We start from the raw sequence: 24,544 nt of genomic DNA on the forward strand, positions 1-24,544 counted from the left end.
TGCCAGCCTCCTATTGCTGCGAGACCTTACACACATGGGAGTAAGATGATCCTGTGAGGTTTCTGTTTGCGAAAAGGAGATTTATCCTTGCTTTTGAAGGCCTCAATGATTTTCCCATTGGACTGCATTTAATCTCCGTGAGAAGCTGTGCTGCGCATGATTTTAGCGGGAAGTGGGAATCCACATTTTAATAAGCTCTTGGTTGGAAATACAAAAAAAAACTGTGAGCAAATCTGCTGATTTAGCGCTTAAAAGACAAATAAGCGTTTCAGCTGTGGAAGTATCAGATCCAGGCATTGTACCAAAGTTAAGAATTAAGTCATTTATATATTGTCTTGCGATATTTTCCTGATAAAACATAAAATAAAAGGCTGTTAATAAAAGAACTGTAAGATTTGTTCTCATAGGAAAAGTGAAGCTTTGAAGGGAAATGGGCTTTGCTGGACTGGACTAGATGTTATACATGCCTGCTCAGCAAAAAAAAAAAAAAAGACAAGAGAAAAGAGTCTGAACTGCTGATGTAAGAGATCTGACAAAGGTTATGCTAAACTATCAAACACACAACATGGAAGGAAGGTAAAGAAGTTATTTGCATTAAACTCCAAGGATAAAGCTCAATGGTTGTCAAATATTGTTTATCAGGGTAACATAAACCAGAATGGAACGAATGTTGGACCGTGGTGTTGAATTTTAGTATTCAGAGTGAAGACCAGGTCACTGTTAAATGAATCACTCCACATACTGTACGGAGAGCTTGGTAAGTGGCTTTTTGAAGAGGCTAATGAATAATAATAGCAGCAACTTTTATTCCAACAGGCCTAGTACAAGAATATGTCATTAGTTTTGGGTTACCCCGTTGTCAACGACACAATGGATGGACTCTGGAGAAGGAGTGGAGTGAAACAGTTTTGGTTTCTGTTAATGAGGTAATTTTATTAACAGTACTTGTGAACATCAGAGTACGCTTGACAAAAGTCACAGCCAGGGCCGGTTAAAAGACCGGAACCATAATTTTGTGTGGTCCAAAAGCGCACAGAGAGTTCAGAGACACACTGTATGAGCGGTATGATCATCTGCCGTAGAAAAACATGCTTGTGTTTTAATGTCAGCTGCATTGCTGTTATGGCCAACTCTCCTACTCTCCATGAAGCGTGCCAGATATCTGAATGTTGGATTTTTCTAAATTTTGAATGGAACTTGTCTCTCGTGTCCACCAGCAGCTGCTGAATTGGCTGAAAAACATTCCTGACTATTCCTGTCGAACATCTGCCTTGTGGAAATTGGCAGTTTTGCATCACATTGTTCCTTGGGCACCGTAAAAAAAAATGTGTATGACAATAGAAATGGCAAGAAGCAGAAGCAATATGAAGTAAAAAGAGAAAATGAAAACAGAAAGTGGCATCAATAATAAAATGATAATAAAATTTTGATTTGTGTCATACAAATTGCACGCAGACATATGTCATGGAAAATAAGCCTTTTACTCTTTCCCTCAGTAACCTCCTGGCTTAGAAGATGCTCATCGATGTGCATCTCCGTGACAGAAATAAATGGGTGACAGTAACATCTAATGGTAGTTCAGATTGTTGCCCAAAAAGTCGGCTACACAAAGCTGGCTTGTGTGTCCACATACTTTTGGCCATTCAAGAACAAGGGACATGGGAAAATAAACAATAATAATAACAATAATAATAATAATAATAACGATGATGAGAATAATGAATATGACACAAAGGGGGAGGGGGGGGGGCAGAAGAAGGGAGGAAAATGAGCAGAAGACTGAGAGAGAGAGAGAGAGAGAGAGAGAGAGAGACAGCCACTGGCTGAGGGAGAGAGAGTGACTTGCACCTCCTCCGTTATTTGTGGTGGTGACTCTCTCTCTCCGTCCGTCTACCCTCCACGTCTCTTCGCTCCTCCGTCCGCTCTCTCTTCTGCTCCTGCTGCTTTCCGTCTTTTTCATTCATTTCTCCTCCCCTCTTTCCTTTCCTGTTGATTGTCCATCCTCCTTCGACACGCTCCTCTCGTGATGTCCGCACACTTGCGCTGCTGCTGTTCTCAGTAAAAAAAAAAAAAAAAGAATAAAGGGGGGAAACAAACAAACAGACAAACAAACAAAAAAGCAGGCAAATGGTATTTCGGGGAAAAGGAGAGAGATCCACGCAGGTTTGCCTCCAGCAGTGAAGGGCTTGGACGGAGCAGCAGGATGGATCTGTCTTTCATGGCCGCGCAGGTGAGCTCTTCTCCTCCTGATCCTCATTCATCCTCAGCCTGTCCCAACTTTTTACTGAGACAGTCTTCCCATTGATGCCATGGGGCGTGGCCGGTCAACAAGTCCATGTGGGGGATTCAACAGCGTCTTATTTTTCATATTTTTGAGCATGGATTTGGTCCTTACATGCTGTGGTTGTCCTTTCAAAGTTGATCAGGCTTTAGTTTTGTTTTAGGTCGCAGGCACAGTCTTGGTTGTGCTTTTATTCTCTCAGTCATTAAGACAAAGACTGAGATTGATAAAAAAAAAAAAAAAAAAAGGCCATTTAAACTTTAACTTGATTTCAGCTGGATGAGCTGCAGTAATATATCATTGGACTGAAGCCCAGTGGCAGATTGTGTTATTTGTGCCAATGCTCAGTTGTGGTGGTTTCCATAGCGATGCATTTGAATATGTTACACCCAATTGACTTTGGCTTGGTAGAGGACGTGTTATTGTGTGTGTGTGTGTGTGTTTCGCACACATGGTCTGTTTTCATTAGGAGCTGTGTTATTCTGCCCTCCCCTCGCTCACTGTCTGGCTGCTTATGGTTTTGTCTGGTTCCATCTACTTTGCTTCTTTTTTTTTTTTTCGTGCAGAGCAGCTATTAAAAGGGTTCATAACATTATCTTTGCTGCCAATTACTGTTATGGAGGCCAGACTGAGCCAAATCTTTAAAAGTCAAGGGCCTCCAAATAAGAATTCATAAGAGTGGGTAGCCATCCGAGAATGTATTTTTTTCCAGGACAATCAGATTGAATGAGAGGAGGGGCAGTAACAAAGAATGTGCAGAGCTCAAATCACTTTGCATTTCACCTTTGTTTTGGAAAGATCTTGTGAAATATATATATTATATATATTTTATATATATATAAAATATATATTTTTTATTTATATATATATATATATATTGGCATATATATATATATAAAAACTGTGATGGTGATAGAGACACTTCAAGGAGGTAATACTGTCTTGGGTTTATTAAAAACTTTGGCTGTGTTGCAGTGCACAGGAGCCAGATTTGCACCAAATGATGAAGCTCAGCTGAGGAGGCAGACCATCTTCATCCTGTTAGAGCTGTTGTTGGGAGGCAGTTATATACTTTGTTTAAAGCCACTTGCATAGCAATGCACAAAAAAGCTGAACGTAACCTACTTCCAGATGCCACCGCCGGCCTTTCGAGTTCGACTGAAAACATTGAAAAGACTCGACAAATTTAATGACTTCTATTACAACTCGGAAAAACAGAGTGGCCATCAACATGAGGCAAAGCAAAGGCTCTGAAAAACAGCTCAGTGCTGCAACTAAATATAGACTGAATGAAATTACTTTCAGCTTCAGCCAAGTATAGCCAATCAAAAACATCATTAAGTCCAGAGAGGAAACTAATTAATCTCATAAACGTTCTTGTAATATTTTCATATAAAATCATTAGTTGATTAATTGATTAGGAAAAATGCCGGAAAATTAACCTGATATCAAAACTGTTGATTCATCATTCGGGTCATTTTTCAGCAAAACACATTTTTTCTCTGGCTTTTTAATCATGAATACTGTTGACCAGTAAAAGTAAGAAATTCAGAGGAGCTTTGGAAAACTTATTTTCATCATCTGCCATCACAGTTTTGCTACATTCATCAAATAATGAAGAAAATTACTGGCAGATTAATGAACATCGTTTCACTGGAGAATACATTTGCGCCCATCTGAATGCCCATGCAGGCCTTAGTCTTGAAATAAGGCGTGGTCCCAAACGCTGGTGGACTGCGACCTTGAAAAAGTGGAAAGCAATTGACCAAGAAAAACCTGGTTTGGCGTCTCATCACAGTATTTCAGTAGTAGTTTTTGACTTGTCGACAGAATAATATATTCCTACACCAGCAGGCTCACAGAGCATACTCATCTACGTGGTACGCACGTTTAAAACACGCCAGTGTTTCCCGTTTATCACGCAGACAAAATGTGCTCACTAGTTTTATCACCAGCTGAAAGTTTATATGCACCTCTCACAATATAATTTGTATTCCTACTTCTTGGCACTGATTTAGTCTGCTCTTTCTTGTCTTTTAGTGCATTAGAGGGTGATGGCACGATTATTTGGCCTTTTGAACTAACGGTGCACCATTGTGCTGCTGTTAGAAGAGCAAAAGTTAGATGCATTTGCATCACTAATTACAATGTGTTGTTTCATTTAGAAATAAAATCTCCGTGTAGCATTAGCAAGACAGTTTTGTTCTGCTTCAGACACATTGCACAATAGCGATAAAGCTTCCACTAATGCTATAAATCACTAAGTAACAAATCACAAAACAGGAAGAGTCAAGTAGCATCTACAGATTCAGTGCCAACACGTGCATTTGGAGAGCATACAGCATATATATGAGTTCTACGAGGAATAAAATCATAAAAAAGTAATAAAATAGTCAACTGAAGTTTTGTTGAGCAACTACTTAATTCACGTCAACTTTGGTTTTTCATTCTAATGCCCTGAGTCATTCTGTAAAAGGTGGCTGCGAATGAAGGCAGGGAAATGTCTCTGGAGTTTTGAAGATCGACTTCACACTGGATTCTTTTTTTCCCATCCATCTCAGTGTGGCCCTGCTGCCTGCAAATCATTGGACCCCTCACCATCAGTTTGTCTCCAAAAAATGATGGATGCTGCCATAACTGCTCTCTCCTAAAGACAGAGAAAGTTTTCGAAATCCAACTCAGAGGAACTGGTTAGCAATTTTCTCCCTGAGACACAGGATGAAGAATGAGTATTTCAGAGGGTGTATTTGTTGTTATGGCTGTGAACTTAAATTCGAGAGAGCACGAAGCTTTCATTTACATGGGCACCACTCTTCAGAATACCAGTTTTGACTGATAGCAACACGGGTCATTGTTTTTCTGCATTTTTCAGCCTCGCTCATCATATTTGATTTCAAGCAATATGATGGAAACTTTCTAAATTGCTCTACATGTATGCGCATGCTCTTCTGGTGACTGATTTGCATTTGCCAGCGATGCCTCTGTGATTTGAAATGAAAAAGGGCATACTCCATTAATCCCAAAGTGGTGGCATCCTCAAGCGCTGAAAAACATGGATTAGTGCGTGATGATCACAATGAAGCTCCTGAATACAATCTCCGCAATCTATCTAAATACACTGAACGTAACATTATTGTTTTGGACGACTCTCCCAAGATCTTTAAATATGAATATTAAGATTTGATTTCGGCTTCCATTCACTTGTGAATTTCTTCTGTCACATCAACAAATGAAGGCTGACCATATCTTTTGAACTTTTGCAGTCACAAGCTGTGACTGCTGAAATTACTAAAAAGGCAGATGTTAAGCCAGTGTGTTCCCTGGTTACTGAATGATGTTAAGGTCAAGTCTGATGTGTTGCAGACAGACTCCAGAGCCATCCTGGGCATTTGGCCAGTCTCAAACTTGCTTCAGCTGACAGAGTCGCAACATCAGGCAGCAAAACTTTATGGCTGTTTCTATCCAAAACACAGTGATCCCCTGGCTTTGTTTCTTTCTTTTTTTTTTTTGCATGGACATCACTCAAATGTTTGAAAACGTGCCACAGTTACACTTGACATTCTATGTGTGAGACAAAGGCACAGAAGGGAGGTTAAGAGGGTTCTGCGTTTATTTCCCTTTTATTGCTTTCGATTAACTCATAAATGAGACACCAGAGGCCGTTTTCCACATTCTCTCTACAGAGGTTTTGTCTATTTATGACAGACCATCAGCATTTCTCATTGCTCAATTACTTATTCAGTGAAGATGTGACTGAGTCATTCCACCTGACAGGGTTGTCCATCTCCTCTCATGTTCAAGAGTAAAGATGACAGTGAAAGGATGAAGATAGCGAGGGAGGGGTGGGGTGGGGTTGGTGGTGGGTGGGGGTGGAGGGGGTTGACAGCCTTAACACAAACAAAGATATCTGTATTTACCCACAGTACCAGATCAGGAGCACATAGGGATGGCAGATATACTTTGCTAAATGATAGACCAAACAGGAAGTGCCAGAAAGCCAATACAATCTATGTTATGTTTGATTACAGTCGGCGCCACGCACTCCCATGCAAGTTAAAACCACCGTTAATTTGTAAGAATAATAAGAGAGTAATAAAAGCTCGTGCAATCATAAAGACAAAACTCAAGCAACTGGACTAAATGTTACTGAGATATAAGCGGCATAAGATGTGAGAAAGACTGCACGCCCACCCAACGATATCAAGCTAGATAGTTCAGAAGAGATTATTTTCCTAATAAACACAGTTCACAAAATGGCAGCCACCATAAAACCTATATCAATACCGTCTGTGTTGTCAAATGATTCTATTACGTAATCATGTTGTCGCACAGTGCGTCCATCACTCCCAGACTACTTAAAAAAACAAAAAAAAACACAACATGGTTCCAAAGTCTGGATAGTGAAGAGTGTAATAATGGCACCCAAGCCTTTTCATCTCAAGTGCATTTGCCTCCCGGCCATTTTTCTGCTTTTTCCAGCAATTGGATTTATATGAAAGCTGTAGTCTTGAGATAGGGAAAACTTGGACTAGCCCCAATTTCTCGTCTTCTGTCACTTTTATTAGCCCGAAGGGCTGTAAATGGAATAACACAAATGAATTACAGGAAGGTTTATGCTCAGGAAATATCTAACAGCTGGAAAACAGGCGAAAAACTATTCTTAGTAAATTTTTAAAGAGGTGCGTTTTTTTTTTTATCTGCATTTTGTTTTAGAACTCAAGCAAGAATTGACAGAATGGTGCTAATTATATTTTGTTTGATCGTTCCTGTGCATACAGTATGAACGTGTGATTTCACACAGCCACTGATCTGAGGATTCAAAGACATTTATGAGCTTTATTGTGAGTGTGAAACCTTACAGTAATGACGAGGTAACCCTGCTTGTAACCGCTCCATTAATAGATGATTCTCACTGCAGGGTTGAAGGAGCGGTCAGGCCCCCTCACAGCAGGGCCATCATGGTTTACTCTCACGTGATGGATGCACCTCATGGAAAGGAAATGTAGGAAGTGCAGGAGGCAGAGGCATCCAGAACAAAGACATGTGGCCCAGTTTGGTGGGAGGTTTTTCTTGGCTGATTGATTTTTATGTCATCCTCCCTCCACATAGTCAAAACCGAAGGCTCATTTAGAAAAATATCAATGTATATTTACGCTTTCGAGCTGTTGCTGTTAATGGAGATATTGTAGTCACCGCTGCAAGAGTGTGTGCTAAATCAGCTCTACCAAGGTTCAGTATTATCCTGTTTTAATCTTCATGCACTCAAAGAGCACAGTTGACTAGACTACAGGAAACTGCGGGTCTGTGTTATTGACTCTGATCACTCTTGAGGCAGATGCCAAGCAGTCTTGTAACCAAATGACTATTTACCTAAAATCTCCAGCGATTTTTCCCAGGTGTAGCTTAGCAACCATAAGTAGGCACAGCAGCTCCTTCAAGTTTCAGATTTCTCTGCATGTTGCAGTGCTGTGATGGGGGCTGTCGTAAGATGGATACTCAACATATAAAGACGTATGGGAATGTTTTGTAGCCGACTCCAAAAGAAGAAGAAAGGAAAAAAAAAAAAAAAAAATAGCACAGTTAAAGCGTTTATTCTCTTACATTCATTTTTGATGCTATATCTGCATCTGTGCAATAGATGATAGCTTAACAAGTGGAATAGTCTGACAGCGTTTTTTAATAAGTGTCTGTAAGGGAGGAAGGGCTTCACTGACAATAACCGGTCAGCTGCCACATTACGGTGCATAATTTCCCCTGGTCTCCATGCCATCTCATCTTACAACATGTTTGCGCTGTAAACATCTCCCAGCTGTTTTGCACCTGAAATGAGTGATTGCATATTGAAAGAGGTCCTGAGGAGAATGAAAGGGAGACTTAATGGACTGTGACAGCCAAGTATGAAGTAATAACATCTTTCCCTGATAGACCTAACCCCCTAACTGCATGATGCTTCCTCTATAAGTGTGCCTGTGTTATTCAGCAGGCATGAATTATGTATTTCTACATAAATAATCTATTCTCCACCCATCTTGAGATAATTCCAAAGCAGCTCCATGCTTTGTATTGATATGTTTCGGAGTAGAATTGAGCTATGATTTGAGGTAAGAGTTTGATTAAAGCCTCAGCCACTTCATCATAAAAGTGAGCTCCACTCTGGCGATTTTTCTTTCCATCAAATCAAGGCTCGCATAAAATGCAAATCTGAATTCAGCTCACGAGCTGTTCTTTTGATGAAAACCAACCACAGGTGGGAATTACGAGGACTTAAACAGTGGCCGGCTGTGACACTTTGGTGAAGGCTGCCAAAAAGCTGAATGGCAGCAGCTGATTACATACAATCAAGGCGGCAGCAGTGATGAATTATGATTGCAGTTAAATATTGTCATAGCTGCAGTCATTTATTGGGATATCATTATGCATCCTTGGACTCATTAGCATACTAAACATAAAGTAATAAAACGACAGCAATGTAAGCCTCCAGTGCAGCCTTTCTTGTTTGCCAAGAGATGTCAGTTAAAATGTTTGCACCCTTGTGTGCAATTTCAGTTAGTTAGTCTGGTGAAGTTAGCCACAGTTGCCGTCACTGTTTGGCTCTTTCAAGCTTTAAAACTCCAGCGACTGTCTCCATGCTTCCATAATAACAACACCACCAGCAAATGTGGCCTTTGATTTGATCTGTTTCACGAGACCTTACTCTGACCTTGGGGTTTGTCAAAGAAAGCTGCCCTGAAGCAAACAACCTAGTATACGGACAGGTCTTTCTTTGCCTCCTACCCACCTCTTTTTCAATCTTATAAGAAGCTGAGGTTATCACATAATGTAGATTCACTGCTCAATAAATAGCGTAGCCCGAAGATAAAAATCCTTTTTTAGATTAGAGTCCAGGGCAACAGTTAAGGTTTCATTGATAGTCTTAGTTTGTCACCGCAGCTCAAGAACAATCTGATGACAAATAGTGCCGCATCTCATTACCTTGGATTATGTGTTACCCTTCCTATTAGAAACCAATTCAGTCTCATAGCTCATTTGTGTGAAGCCACAAATTGAGTAGTTTCCATTTTCTTGCTGATGTACTTCACAAAAGGCAAATTACATCCTTCCTCTGCTTTTAACAAAGTGGTGCTGAGGCCGGCTGCAAATAGCTCCTTGACATTTTACATGATCAGCTTCATAACAACTATATATGTCAAACAGCAGCAGCTGGACCTCGGTTAAAGCCGATGGTCCCTATGAAGCAAATCTGGCTGTGACCTCCTCGTTCTGGATTCATGCAACTTTAATGCCCAGATGATGAATCAGACACTTACAGTACAGTCAGTTGTATTCCGTATGGAAATCACTTAGAATGCCTGTTGGGATGTACGAACGGTGGAGAAGGCGACCAACTTAGATTTTTTTCTCAATATTGAATTTTTTATGACTTTTGCAAAGAGTTGCGGATAAACTCTCAGCTACAACTTTGAGATTTTGTTATGCAGATGCTGTGATGTATTTAAGCTAAACTCCCCAGTGTTTTATTCAGAAAAGATTTATTCCCAAGAGCACACCAATCTCAGTTGTGCAAACGGACCTATGGTCTTTCTGTTGCTCTTATGCTTCACTGTTCTGCCCCTGAGCTATTTACAAGAGCAGCCAACACCAAATTACAGTCATTTCGTTCCAGTAAAAATGATTGGATGAATATTAGGCTTCTCTATAATACCTACTGTACTGCATTTATCAGTTTGGGCTCATAGCTATTCTGTGAGCATTGCATGGCCCCAGTAGGATCGATGCTGTGAAGGATTACTGTCTACCCACCCATGTGTTTAAAAAAAAAAAAAAAACCAAAACATTTAAAGGCTTGTATCATTTAGAAGCAATGATAGTTGTTTATTGCTGCAATTAGTAATCAAAGGCTGTGAACATGTTGTAATTGATTAATTTCACACCTGAGAGTCTTGTTTGCTTTTATGTGATGCTCCCAGCATGCACACAAGCACATCATGAGGCAAGAATTCTTGTTTATGGCCACCTTGTGAAATGTGCAGAAATCCTTTCATAGCAGTGATAAATGGACAGAATGTCCTAAACAATAAATAAAGCTACTTGAAGTGTGTGTTTTTTTTTGTGTGTGTGTGTGTGTGTGTGTGTGTGTGTAATCACATAAATAATTTTCTTTTCAATGCAATAATTCACACATGATGTTTAGACTGTTGTTTACATGTATTGTTGCAACATAAAGAAATGCGTCTTTTCTTCATACCTCATCCTGCACATTTCCACAAACACGGAGACACAAAAATGTCCTCTAAGAATCATTAATTCGACACTGAGGGAACACTCTTTAACTGTTACAGTATCTGAAACACTGTGCTGTAACTAGGCCAACATGGCACACGCGTGACAAATTCATAATGCCCCCCACCCCCGTCCCTTCCTCCCACGGGGGAAATACATACAGCAACCATTCATAAATGCTGATGCCAACCTGGAGGGGTTTGTTCTGTACAGTTGTAAAGTATAGGCAGTGGCAACTAATTTAATTTTATAGCAGCTCTGTTGTTATGCTGTTGGCAATTTACACATTATAGAAAACATTGTCCATCATAGCTTCAACAAAGGGTATGGAAAGTTGTCATTCCTGTGGCTAATAATCACATCTATAAGAAATCAGATGGAGAGTTTAGAAATACACATTACCTCAAACTTAAGTTTTTAATTTACCTCTTTAGTTCAACGCAAAAGAAACCAATAGGTGTTAATACGACTTTAAATAGACCTGCAAGTGACTCACAGTTTTGGCAGCTCTCCTCCTCCTGGTCCTTTGCACATTGCTCAGATATTTTGTTTTTAGAATGCATGTTTACTATTAAGTGTGCTTAAATTATTCAAATATTTATTATGGTAACACAACGTGCCTACTCAAAACTTGTTTAGAAGTAGTATGGAACTGGGGCACATCTTGGCTTTAAGGGAGTGGACAATTAATCACACTTCTCCATGAGATTGACAGTTCGTGGCGACAGCAGACAGGCAATTACACATAAGAGTAACACAACATAAAAATAAGTGTAAAAGTGCTTTTATATGCAAGAGTTGGAGTTAAAACCTAGCAATGGAGCGTGGGGGTGGGCAGAGTCTCAGGTGAATTGAAACGTGTGCTTAATTTATATTTGACAGGAAGAAGGAAGAAGGGTGGCACAGAATAGTTGCAGCACTAGAAGAGGTCGCAGAACAGCTTCACATATGGTGAGCATCAAGAAAGGCTGCAGGCTGGCTGATCAGAAACGTGAGGCGGGGATTTTCATCAATAATAAATTGGACTTACAGTACATTTATTCTGGTGATAGATTCCAGGGACAGTGCTGAATGGGAACACTTTTTTAGGGATTTCCTTTGTTTATATTTTGGAATTTATTAAAAAAAAAAAATAAGAGGCACAATATGCCTCAAATAAACGATTTAAAATACTACGCATACAGCAGGACTCCAGCCTCTTAGATGACATCTGTGCACAGGATGTGTGCCTGCCATCTTGTGTACATGCAGGCTGGATGTAGCATATGTGTGCAAGAGAAATACCCTCCATCAGGCTATCGTTAGTTAATAACTCATACTACCTGTCACTGACACACACTGGAATTATTGTACATTTGTGTAAAACAATGCAAGTTGCTGTGGTTCAGAGAATCTATGTAAACATATTACGCTGCGCAAAGAATACATAGCATTTTCATTTCTGTATTCCATGGCTAAAGAGATATTTGAATAGAAATTATCCAGAAGAGAGAGGGAGGAGCTGATTAAGTTGCTGCGGATACTGTAAACACACTGATTTAGATTGACTTTAACACCACAATCATAAATATTACATGCTTGCCATTGGATGGTGCGAGAAGCAACCATAGAGCACTTGTATGGCTCGTGTGACCGCGCTGTCTGATAATTACAGCAACATGGGAAAAAGAATCGAAATTAGAGCTAGAAGGGGAATTTGTAAGATGAATATGATTCAGAAAGTACAGGGGGAATAAGTAAGATGCTTTACTTCTTGAGATGAGCAGTGAGTATGGAAGCCTCGGGAGCCATTACAAAAAAAGATTGGAAACCAGCAAAAAAAAAAAAAAAAAAAAGAGACAGTAGATGGCAAAAGGAGGTCTGACAGCTGGGACTTAAACCATGACCCAGGGTCTCAGTTGGACATGGTGGAGTGAGCTCAGATTTCTCTTGCAGTTTTGAAGTGTGAGAAGAGACATCAGGTGGATTTGATTTGAAGTCTCTGCTGATATCGCTGATGCAATTCTTTCTGCATTGCAATAACCTTTTAGCAGTAAACACGATATATATATAAAAACAAGCTCTCAGCTAATATTGGGCAGAATTTAATTGAATTTCATATGAGTGGAACCTTCACACACCAGCATTCGTCTTTGCCAATACTAAACCAAAGGAACTGCATCTCAATGAGATGAAAATATTCAGTTGAGCATAATAAGCGACGCTGAATACAGTCTGCCTTTGCCTCTTCAGCTGCAGCAATGGATTAAGCCTCCCCAGCAGCAGTAAGCATCATTCTGGGCTGAAACTTTTGATGGCATTTAAAATAAGTTTGCATTCTACAAATGACATAGATAGGAGCAGATTTTTTTTTTTGGTTAATAAAAATTAGGTTAATCTGTAGACGTTCACGGTCAATGTGAATTTAGAATTATTGAAATGTGGTAGTTCAATAGCGAAAAACAAGAGATTCTGTTCATGGCTGAGCTAAAAATGAGAGCTTTTCATTTCCAGAGTGGCTGACCAAAGGAGCTATTTGTCACAATCATCATCTCTACTATTGATTATTTAGAAAGAGCAGCGGGTGAATGTAGACACATGAGAATGACAGAGCAGCACTATAAATCACACAGCCAGAGGGGCCCGAGGAAAAGCTACTTGCCATCTCTTAGAAACAGGCAGAGACGTTTCTTCATTTTAGTGCCATCTGCCTTGCACTTCAGTGATCAAAGTAAATTGGGGACTTTTTGCACTGAGTGCGGAGCAGGGGCCACCCTCTGGTGCCCCTCGCCCCGGAGTATTAAATGAGTGGAAATTCAATTATGTGCCTCCATCTCTATGCCCGAAACTTCTCAGTACTGCACAGTGGATGAGCAGACATGGCTGGAGCCACGCGGTCAGCTGACACGTCTGCCAGATACACTGTCAACGTTTTGGTTTTGCTCTTCTGCCCTCATTAAGGCAGCGATCTGACACAACTTGGGATTTGCAATATTTGTGTTTTCATGTCCCTGTGACCCAGAGAAGTTATTGGTTCTTGTGCACTTCTCTCACCTTTCCGCATTGGCACGTGCCTACATTACTTCATAATATATATGAAGGGATAGCAGCATGTTTTAATAAATCTTATATATATATATATATTATTTGTATTATTATTATTACTTTTTTAAATTCATTTGATAAATACTTTAAGTGCCTCTAAACCCCCTTCCAAAAGACAAGTGCTTTAATTCTGCTGAGACTGAGATTATTATTATTATTTTTTTTTTCTTTTTCGGTCAACTCAAAGAGTAAGAGAGCTTTAATAGGCTGTAACCTAAAATACATTCATTTTACCTAATTTTTGAGAAAAGCAAAACCAGAGACAGACTGACTGCTACATGCTCATGTAATGTCATGGGTAACTAGCACAGGTGGGCTGAATCTACCTGATCAGCACGAGCCTTTGCAGGGAGAGACTGTGTGCTTCCTTACTTGCGTAGTTAACCAGAGAATTATAACACAACAAAGCCACCATTGCTGATATCAGCACACCTTTGTTTTCTTCCAAAAAAAGAGTCTACTTTATTCATTGCTTGAATTACAATTTACTTGTGTCTTGGCACAAGGGGGAGCTCGCTTTAAATCCCTCCACTGTGGCCGATCAAAATAGTAACCACAGCAGCTGCTGCAGAAGCGGCGACAGGATTCCACTGAGTGTGTTTTAATTGAAAGTTCTCGCTATGTAAAGTGCCGAAGGAAGCTCCACAATGCGTGTGCAAGACATAATTCAGAAAGAAATCTCCTTTCCCATAGCATGACCTGTTCTTTGGTGTAAACTTTACCATAAAACACATGCTGCACATAATCACCTTTATACATATTTAAAATATCTGCTCGTATGAATAATGAAGAGCCATTAGCTTTGACGAAAAGGCATTTTTCTGTAAATTTTGAAACGCATCTTGAAATGAAGACATGAATGTGTTCATTAAATTAAAATACACCCAAATAAAGTGCGTTCATGTATTTTTTGTGCATTTTTGGTTCTTAATTCATTGTTTTTGGAGAAAAGCAGGATAGCATCAGTGCATTTTATGCTTAATAAGAAAGAATAAAATTACAGACATTTAATTTTCCAGTTCTGCTTATTCCTCTTCGTCTGTCAGAAGACCAAACAAGACAGCTGTCATGTTTAGTTTTAGGATTTCTTTCCTTGTTCCCATGTGAACTGAGCTTGGAGAGTCACAGACAAATGCACAACAGATGTGCACGATGTATCATAGAATTCAGGGCCGAGGATTCAGACGCAGGGACAAGACATTTAGAGTTCCACAGATTTGTCTCACGCACAGAGACACAAAGATTTTTTTTTAAAGAATATTTTAGTAACTGCGATGCAGTGATCGCCTTGCAGCACATTTCAGTGATCATCTGGCAAGAATAAGAAATTGCTTTGTTTCTAAAAGATTTTAAAGTTTCATAGCTGAATTTAGTTATTTCAGGTCATCACGCATCTGGTAATTGCAGGAGCAGCATATATGAGTGAGTAACAGCCCCAGATGTGCACATGCATTATTTCCTCCACTTGTCAGTGATTTTTTTTAAACCCTTTATATTTATTTATATGGCGTTGATTGTGGATGCTGTGCTAAAACATTAGGAAACCAACAGGGGGAAAATGGGCCATAGACTATGTGAAGGAAGTATAATAAACTTTCCTCTGCGCAGCTGAATTTCCAGCGAGCTGGCAAATTGACCTGGGCATCTAGTGAGGATCACTTGGGCTACACTTGTTCAATTGAGCTGTTAGATTTATTAAAACATGCTGCTATCCCGCTGAGACAGGTAAAAATCAATGAAAGCTCAGCTGTAAATCTGACCGGCAAGGAATAAGGCCTGAAACTAGAGGTCTCACCAGAACTGTGCGGGTGAACAAGCCTCAGTAAAACTTCTGAAAATGTCTTTCCAGAACGGCTGAATAGGTCAATATGCTATAGTAGAGTATGGTACTGGCCAAATCTATTGTTTTTACTGTGCGGCTGGTGATGTGTATAAAGAGCGACCGCCTTGGTGGCCACTACACCCTAGGGATTTGTCAATACTATAGTCCTATTTTACTTCCCTGATTTGTTATGACATGGATTGCATGCACTGACAATGTTTTATTAGTCCTCTGGGAAATCAGAGGTGAGTTTTTACAACTGGATGGTCAGATTTTTTTTTCCCCCTCAAAATACAAAAAGGGCCAAGACTTGCCGTAACCGGAAACAAAAATGTAAACATCAAAACACTTTACTTTCTTGACAGAGGGCAATAAAAATATTTCAATGTGGATTCAATGAGCGGTGCACATTCGATTTTTATGTTTACATCAGCACGGTGACACCCACCTGTGTGACAGGGTGTTGACTGAGGCAGTGAGACACCAATGAGCTCATCAGCAAGTCACATCTCTGTGTGTGTGCCTGTACATGTGGCCGTCCAGGACAATCCACGGTGCCCAAAAAATGAAGCCGTGTTTATAAAGGAATTTTACTTGACAGCTTCACCTGAAAAAGTACATGTAAAAGTAGAGATGGCTGAATTCCATAGAGAGGGGAAAAAAAAAACAAGAAAGAAGGAAAAAGAAAGCATGGCCAAAATATATGTTTTTAAATTAAAAGAAATGCCTGAGCCAGTTTTGTTGTTCACAAAGCTAGAGGAACCTCATAGCAAAACAGATGCAGCCAGATTGCGAGGTATTAAGGCTTCAGTCCAGTGCTGCAGGCTCTAAAAGTAAAGCTTTAAAGTCCCATCTTTAAAAAAGAAAAATCCTTCAAAATGACTTCTTTTTTTTTCCAACAAGCTGGAGGTTTGTTTTGTTCATGTCAAAGCCAAAATGTTGTTTAAATCTGCACTTTTCAGAGGCTAAAGAACTTTTTCTAAAAATGTCTGATAAAAACAAAAGTCAGACATTCTGCAACAGGACATCACGTAGCGACAAATGCAAAGCCCCATAATCTATTGAGAGCGTCACCTATCCAGCCAAGAGAGCAGAAATGGCTGCAACAGCGGAGAAAATCAACAGCTGTGCATTTATGTCAATTGTGCATGCTTTGTCAAGCACAAAGCCCATTCTACACTCTGCATGGGTCTGCTTCTCCGATACACGTTCCTCTGTCAACTATCCATCCTGAAGTCTGTTCTTCACAAGGACATGAGTATTGACTTGGATTTCAGAATGACCTCATTTCATCCCTGCAAAAAACATCTTGTTCCATCTAATTCTCTTCTAGCAGCCATGTTTAAGAGCTTTTGAGCTTAGGTAGATATTTCAGCCATCCAAACACATTTATTTTGGGCCTCGCTCGTTTGTTCGGAAGCCTTTTCACTGAGCACTTTACTGGTGGCGACATCCCACAGGAGGCAATTAAAGACCATTCCATTTCAAAATTACTGTGATCATGAGTGTAGGATGGACCAGCCTGTAAGAACAGCTGGGACAGATAAATCAAAGCTGTGAGAGCTGAGCAGGTGGAGTCTTGCAGTGAGAGGATCTTCACTATCGTCGGCCATAGATTGCTGTTTCGCAGTCTGGGATGTTGCAAAGGCAGGAGCATCGCTTATAGCCAAGGAGTTGTGCAATATGCAACTCAGGAGGATCTTCTGGTGTAAATTAGTGGAGGAGGGTTGTTTTCCATTTTTTTGTGTTGTACTCTCTTTTATTTCACTCATTATTTTATGTATCACATCCTTGTATCTTCAGCAAAGTGTAGTTAAGTAATGGATGAAGGGTTTTGATGTGGTGCAGATCAAAAAGACTTTTTACAGCAATTTGATTTGAATTGCAATTAAGATTTTAAGTGATAACTGTCCTCACAGGAAGCTGCACTTAACAAGTCCTGTCACCACGTTAATCCAGTGGAGCGGGCCCTGTCATGCTGCTCGGAGGAGGGAACAATTCAGTGGTTACATGTCATCGCAACAACATTGTCCTGTTGCTTTGAATAATCCACACACATCACTCTCAATAATGAAATAATGAGACCATCCTGCGCTGACAGGAGCAGAATATGTATTTATGTTGATGTTGTTGACCAAGTCATAATTATTTGGTTAGGTGTCGTTCCCACGCCTTACCAAACGATGGCTTGCATGTGCAGTTTTGTTAAGTTACAAGAATACAAATATTACTTTAAGTTAACTTCAGTTTGAATTTAGGAAATTGAAAAACTTTTAGATTAGTGTTTAGTCTGCGTGGTCAGGAAGCTCAGTTTTACCACGCTTCCTGAAATTGAGGGCCAAGTTGTTTCTCTGGTTGTTTGGTTTACGATTTCAAGGAAGCTCTAAGAAGTGGAACCTAATTCCTGAACTCACTCATCCATATATATGAACAAGTACGGGTTTCCTGGCAGTAATTCATCAGGGATGACCATCATTGCCCACATAAGTGCTCAGATGCTTTGGGGCGCTCTTCTTCCATTAGTGCTCGAGTGCTTGCAGCGCTAACCTTGTGTGTATTATCCATGTGGGAACTGCAGGCTTGGATGAATGGATACGGGAACATCCTAGAAAATATGATGATATCCTGACATGTAATTGAAACACCTGTCTCCATATATACACTCAGACACACCATCTCTCCCAAAAATAGTAAACACGGGCAATAAAATATTTAGATTTTGAAGTACTAACGGCATATTTTTGCACATATTCCCAGTATCCATTTAATTTTATTCGGTACACTACCCCATTTACGCAAACAGCTCACTTCTTTGCACAATGAAGTACTTAAATAAAACATAAATATCAAGAATGCAGACAGGGTCGAGAGCTTCATATAGTCCAACTGAACTGTAAGATTAGGCAAGATGCTGCTTTGAATACAGTATGAGACTTGAAACGTTGCACTGTCTGGAGATAAGAGAAGGATGTGATTTCTCTTATTTATTTAATTATTAATAAATGAAATCACATCAGGGGCATGTTAATAAGAGAGGTCAGGGAAACTCCCTCGAAGTGACAGCTGGACACCAAAAAGACCAACAAACTATAAATTCTTCCTGGCCAGAGTTCTTCATGCAGGTCAATACCAGCACTTTCTGCAGGAGTTCTGAAATGCATTTATGTAAATATTTTACATAAATGCTTTTTATTTTTTATTATTATTACTTTTATTTTGTTCATTGTTCATGTTGGTTATACTGCTCATTGTGTCTTGCACAAAATGGCATCCAGCCCAAGTACAGTTATACTGTAAGTGGCTCCAAGGCCTACACATGAAATATACCACTGAAAGGTTCATTTTTTTCCTGTTACACAATGTCTACTAAGTAGAAATGAAAGACATTTGCTCAGCATAACAGCCCATAAATAGTCATAAATGAGCAGAAGAATGTCAATAATCACCTAAATAACAAAACAATCCAGCGATGCTGTATGTATGGGAATGTAAGACAGGGGTGAGAAATCCCAAGAATTCTCATAAATGTTAGATTTGAAAAATTTTGACATATTTTGAGATACATCTTTATCCATGGCTATAACTACAGTATTAACAATAACATTAATCCATTTTAATGACTTTTTAATGACTGATAATGACTGATAGATGATAAATAAATACACACAATAAATGTGTGTATTTATTTGCTCAATTACTGAGTCTAAGTATTTGGGAAATGTATTGTTCTTGAAATGTTAATATCACTGAGTGAACTGTGCAGTGGTGACCATGTTTTATTATTTATTTATTTCCTGAGGGAGACCTTTTCCATTTAGGTAAATTGGTGGTCACTGTGGAGATGCTTGCATCAATGTCTTCCCATGGATTTCTGATGGTCTAGCACTGACATGTGGTGGACATACATCAAAAAGACATGTAAAAAAACGGATTAAAGATACTTATGAAATGCTGTGGCAGGAGGAGTCAGCAGTTGCCGTGGCTGAGTGGGGGGCAGGGGGAGACCCAGGTTGGTGGACTTCATGCATGCCTGTCTGCCTCAATCATGCTCATGTGAACAGCAGGCACTCCACAGGATGTGTCATGTCATTATTCACCACCAGGGGCCAATGAGCAAAGAGCAGCAGGATGATTCTATACAGTGTTGTCCCTTGTGCGAAGGAAGTGTGTGTGTGTGTGTGTGTGTGTATCTTTTTTTCATTTGTCTGTAAATACATTGGGAGTATGAGGGAGGGTGAATGAGCAAGAGTGTGACAGGAAGTGAAGGTGCGCAAAAGAGCAAGCAAGAGAGATTTTCTGTGTATGTGAGCTTTAAACATCCTGCTGAGGTATTTTTAGCTTTGTTTTCCAGCTATCTGTTTTCCAGACCGAGCGTGGTACGGGTTTCTCGTGCATTTCTCAATCATATATCCTACTAGGGACACTCACGTAAAACACACCCACACACACGCACAAACACACAAACACATGAAAGCATTCAGTTGCTTCTGCTCCAATGACCAGCCTTCACATGGCTTTGATTGTCCCAAGCAATAAATCATTTTCACTTGCTGCATCTGAAATATTTATTCAATGTTAATCAAGCACTTCTTCCTGAATACACACACATGCAAAGACACATAGTGTGTGAGACAAACTGCGAACCTGCATGTCTGGATAGGGAACCTCATAACCATTCTACTAATGATGTCGTGATGCAGTTATCTTCCATTTCTTTTAACATAGGACTCCAACTTACTAATGCACAATCAATAGGAACAAAGCTGTCATGCGATGAATTTCAGGAAAAGCAACTCAGGTGTTTTGTTTTTTTTTTTTTTTTTTAAATACCTTGACCTGTGTAAATGAGAATCCTAATACGTGGTTAATGACAATTCTCTTTATATCAAAATTGCTCTGTCAAAATATACAAAATTCATAAAATGCATGCTAAGTTGCACTGAGGAGATGTCCTGAAGTGAAGTGAAGTGAATGAAATACTATTATTATTATTACAGTTCATCCTTTGGAGTTGGCCACGAAAGAATTTACCAACACACACTTGTTAAGAAATTTCAATTCAAACCACAGAAGCCAATGTCATTTGGAAGAAAAGTCAGGGATCACTTGTTACCATCTGTGAACTGTAAATGTCTGCTCAAAAGGACAACCTGGAGTTATTGAGATATTTCAGCCTACGTGATTAAAGAAGTGCTTTTTCCAGTGTCCTGAGGGGCTGATAAAGTTATGACCACTGTCAGGGGAATCAAAGGCTGACCTGTGTGATCCGATCCAGCAAATGAACCACTGCAGCTGTAATTGCTGAAAATGAAGTGCATTGAGTAGTCGAAGACTAGTCGGAGTGCTGACCCCTGCTGACCGTCAGAGGTGCCTACAATGAGTATGTGACCATTAGAACCAGACCACGGAGTAATGGGAGATGGTAGTCTAGCCTGATGAATGCCGTTTTTTCTTTTACATGTGTGTATGTGTACCGCTTACCTGGGGAGGACATGGCACCAGGATGCAGGAAGGAAGAATTAAAGTTGGTGGGAGCATTGTGATGCTTTGTGTAAGGTGACCAGATTTCTGAAAAGAGATTCAGGGACATTTTCAGCGCCGTGGTCAAAAGTCAAATGTGCATGCCTCATTATGAAATAAATAACAAGGGCAATTACACAGCTGTGTATTTTGACAATGCGTATTAAATAAAATGGTATAGCCAAGAAGAACTTTCAAAACTGGTAGTCCAATGGTCTCTTCTGGCTCCAACAAAAAAAAAAAAAAAAAAAAAAAAAAAAACAGGCAACATTAATTATGGCCTCTGTTTGAAATGTGCTTCATCAGAGGTTCCTAAACCTTTCAGACCATGTGCCACCTTCTACTGCAGAAGTTATTTTTTCAGGAAATAAAAAAAACAACTGACTTGCTCGTACAACAGCGTCAGCAAGATTAAACAACACCAACAAAATGCGACTGCATTAAAATGAAAGAGATGCCTACTGAGGCTGTTTATTCTATCACACGCCTTCAGTGTCCGACATTAGAGCTGTAACTACCAAAACCCTGTTATTCTACGAAAATAAGCAAAAACAAGATATTGTTATTGTCTTCCCAATGTTATAAATACACAACATCGTCATTATCTACACTTCACCGGCGGCGGTGACAGCGTGGCGTTAGCGTCGCCGCACTGTTTTACAATCCTCCTTACTTTTACCTCAGCTCACCCACAAACTGCAAGCACACAACATAAATCACACAAAAGCACAACTCACCGTGACTCACAGCAAACAACGCGGAACAATTCTGCCGCGTATTCCGTTTACGGGTGCCGCGCATGCGCCCTGAAAGCAACGTCAGCGCGTCGTTTTCACAGCCTACCGTAATAACGGGAGTTTGAGTCCCCCCCCCCCCTTCCCCCATTTTGGGGGGTCCTGCTATTCCGTGATTACGTGATTTTGGACATTTAGCATCTTTCTGAATATTCTTGAAGAAGTAAACTCCTTCAGTACAAACAAATGACCTCGTTCTGCAGGATGATGCGCCCCAGCCATGCTGAAAAAAAAAAAATGGTTTGTGGAACATAATAACCAGTTCATGTTGTTGACTCTGTTTCTCGGATCTCCATTCAGTAAGATAAAATAACCCTTTATTGCTTCCTCAAAGATGGTAAATCGTCCCATACAGCAGCTAAATATACACATACAGTAAAAAAGAGGGGAGGTTAAAAAAGGAAGAGAGCATTTGGATAAAAAAAAACATATTTACAATATTTAGATAAATGTATACATACACTATCTATACTGAGGCATTAGAACATCTGTGGTATGTGCTCAACAAACAAATCAGTTCCAGAAGGCCTCCTCTCACAGCTTACAGGACTGAAAGGATCTGCTGCTAACACCTCGGTGCCAGGTAACACAGGATCATCAGCAGTGGAGTCAAAATGCTGTGTGAGACTGGTCTATTTCCTTCATATTAAGCAAAAAAGGCAACATTTCTCACTCACTTTAAACATAATGCAGCATAGTATTCTCAAGGAAATATTACAGAATTATTATGGACAAATAATAAAAATTAAGCTTCACCATTTTCTTTCCCAATGTGAATGCTGTTTCAGCGGCCTTTTCACACTGCAGGCAATGAAATTCTCATGGAAAGTACAGAATTTTTCATTTTTATGAGGTTAGTTGTAGTTGCATCTAGATTTGCGCTTCAAAAAAGTACCCCCCATTTATGTTCTGGTATCAGCTCATCCCGGGTTTTTTAGACCATTCCCGTCCGTGAGCAGTACTGAGGACATTATGTTTCTGTCTTTAATAGTAGTTATGTCTCTAGGCGCTAGTGATTTGAAAAGCAAAACTTCTGCTGAAACGAGTCCTTGTATTCACAGGTAGCCATCAAAAATGTATGATAAGCTTTCTCCATTCATTTCACCCTTCCCCCACAGATCCCAGTCATGACAGGGGCCTTTATGGACTCCTCCCCCAATGACGACTACAGCGTGGAACACTCGCTCTTCAATTCCTCGGCCAGCGTCCATGCAGCTGCCTCAGCTGCCTCGGTACACGGGCAGCAGGATGAGTCGCAGTCCATGTCCAGCGACGCCATCTGGCTCTGGATCGCCATTGTCGCCACTATTGGAAACATAGTGGTTGTGGGCGTCGTCTATGCCTTCACTTTCTGATGAGCATAGGTTTACAGAAACAAACTGGGACGCATCCTCCTGCTTCTGGATCTCTGGACCCCTGAGTGAGGCCATGTTTCACAGATACTTATCCTCTCTATATATCTCCAGCTCTCATTCTCTCTCCCCCACACAGGGTTTTGGATCAGATTGGGCCCCTGAAGACAGTGTGGAAATTGTGGTACTAGACAATGACATATAGACTGCTATAATGCTTCATCAGCAGGAGAGACTGTTACGAGTGATGTGGGGTAAAACTACAAGTGAAGAAGCTCTGTAGTTCAAACAGCAGCACCAGACACACATTCTCAACCAAACTTTTTTCTTTTTCGATCTTAAGTTTCTTTCCACGTTTCTCCACAGACAACACCCTCACTTGTAATGGAGAGAGAAGAATGGAGATTAAATGAGGCTCAAGATTCAGGTTGATTTGGGCCATTTTAAACATGCACCAGATAGTTGCTGAGCAATTTAGGCCAGTGCTGTTTAATTATGTGACTGAACAGAGATGGTGAATGTTAAAAAATTTAGAAAGCACTGGGATTATTTTGATGTCAGGCAGGGCTGAGGGCCAGGACGATAGAGCTCATTTAAGGACTTTGTTGTGGATGAAACATAGTTTGGACACTCAGCATTATTGCATACAATATGTTTCTACACAATTTCACTGACCGGACACTGCCATTAGACTTTCTTTGGTACACGCTCAAAAGTTCATGATAATAATAAAAGTGCAAAACTAATTCAGCCCCTTTGCAATGAACTTTCTTTGTCAGATTGTGAAATACCAACAGTAAAATGCAGAAAAATATATAGTGGTGGTCTGTTTGGATATGAATGGCTATTATCCACAGATGTTAACAAAATAAAACTAGAAGCACAAACTAAATGAAACACATGTAGCCTTCTATACTTGTTCACCTAATTACTTCTGGAATTGTTTTCTCCCCTCCCCCCATTAAGAACAGCTTCTAAATTACATTTTTATATTTCACTCAGAACAAAGGCATCAAACAAAGATGAAAGCTCCTCCTATTGCAGACGTTAGAACAGATGTGCAGATTGTTCATCTGCAGGAGTAAAGGATCTGCAGGAAGACGAGGCCTTTGGTGAACATTGTGCTAAATGTGTACCAATGTGAGCGGCGGAGGGATGCCTCCATTCTGAAATGTAACAGTGTAAACACATCACTAAATTAGATTTTTGTCTCCATGGCAACTAATCATCATCCTAACCAGAAACAATGACTTTACTTTCAGTTATGATTGTTATGATGAATATATAGCAGTTGCTAAAATTACTTCTGCCAACTGGTGTTGTGCTTCGCTGACAATTTTTCTTTTCTTTAATTTTCACAGGCTACAAAAAAAATAAAAATAAAGATAACATGCATTCTTTTTCTTCACAT

General features: G+C 39.9%; 1 protein-coding gene across 1 annotated transcript; it reads left to right on the forward strand.

Annotated features, from left to right (window-relative positions):
- Positions 1-1,904: 1,904 nt before the first annotated feature.
- LOC115036079 (uncharacterized protein C14orf132) lies at positions 1,905-24,503 on the forward strand. Its single transcript, XM_029494188.1, has 2 exons — positions 1,905-2,230; positions 22,900-24,503. The coding sequence occupies exons 1-2, from the start codon at positions 2,204-2,206 to the stop codon at positions 23,134-23,136; spliced, it is 264 nt and encodes an 87-aa protein (XP_029350048.1). The 5' UTR covers positions 1,905-2,203; the 3' UTR covers positions 23,137-24,503.
- The last annotated feature ends 41 nt before the right edge of the window (positions 24,504-24,544 follow it).

This window comes from Echeneis naucrates, chromosome 22 (genome assembly GCF_900963305.1).
Source record: "Echeneis naucrates chromosome 22, fEcheNa1.1, whole genome shotgun sequence".
Lineage (NCBI taxonomy): Eukaryota > Metazoa > Chordata > Actinopteri > Carangiformes > Echeneidae > Echeneis > Echeneis naucrates.

What these genes read in the sequence shown, in the direction of transcription:
- LOC115036079 (XM_029494188.1), top strand. Translation starts at nt 2,204, where the DNA reads ATGGATCTGTCTTTCATGGCCGCGCAG. An exon ending in TGTCTTTCATGGCCGCGCAG is followed by an intron (nt 2,231 to 22,899) that starts GTGAGCTCTTCT and finishes CTTCCCCCACAG; the next exon opens with ATCCCAGTCATGACAGGGGC.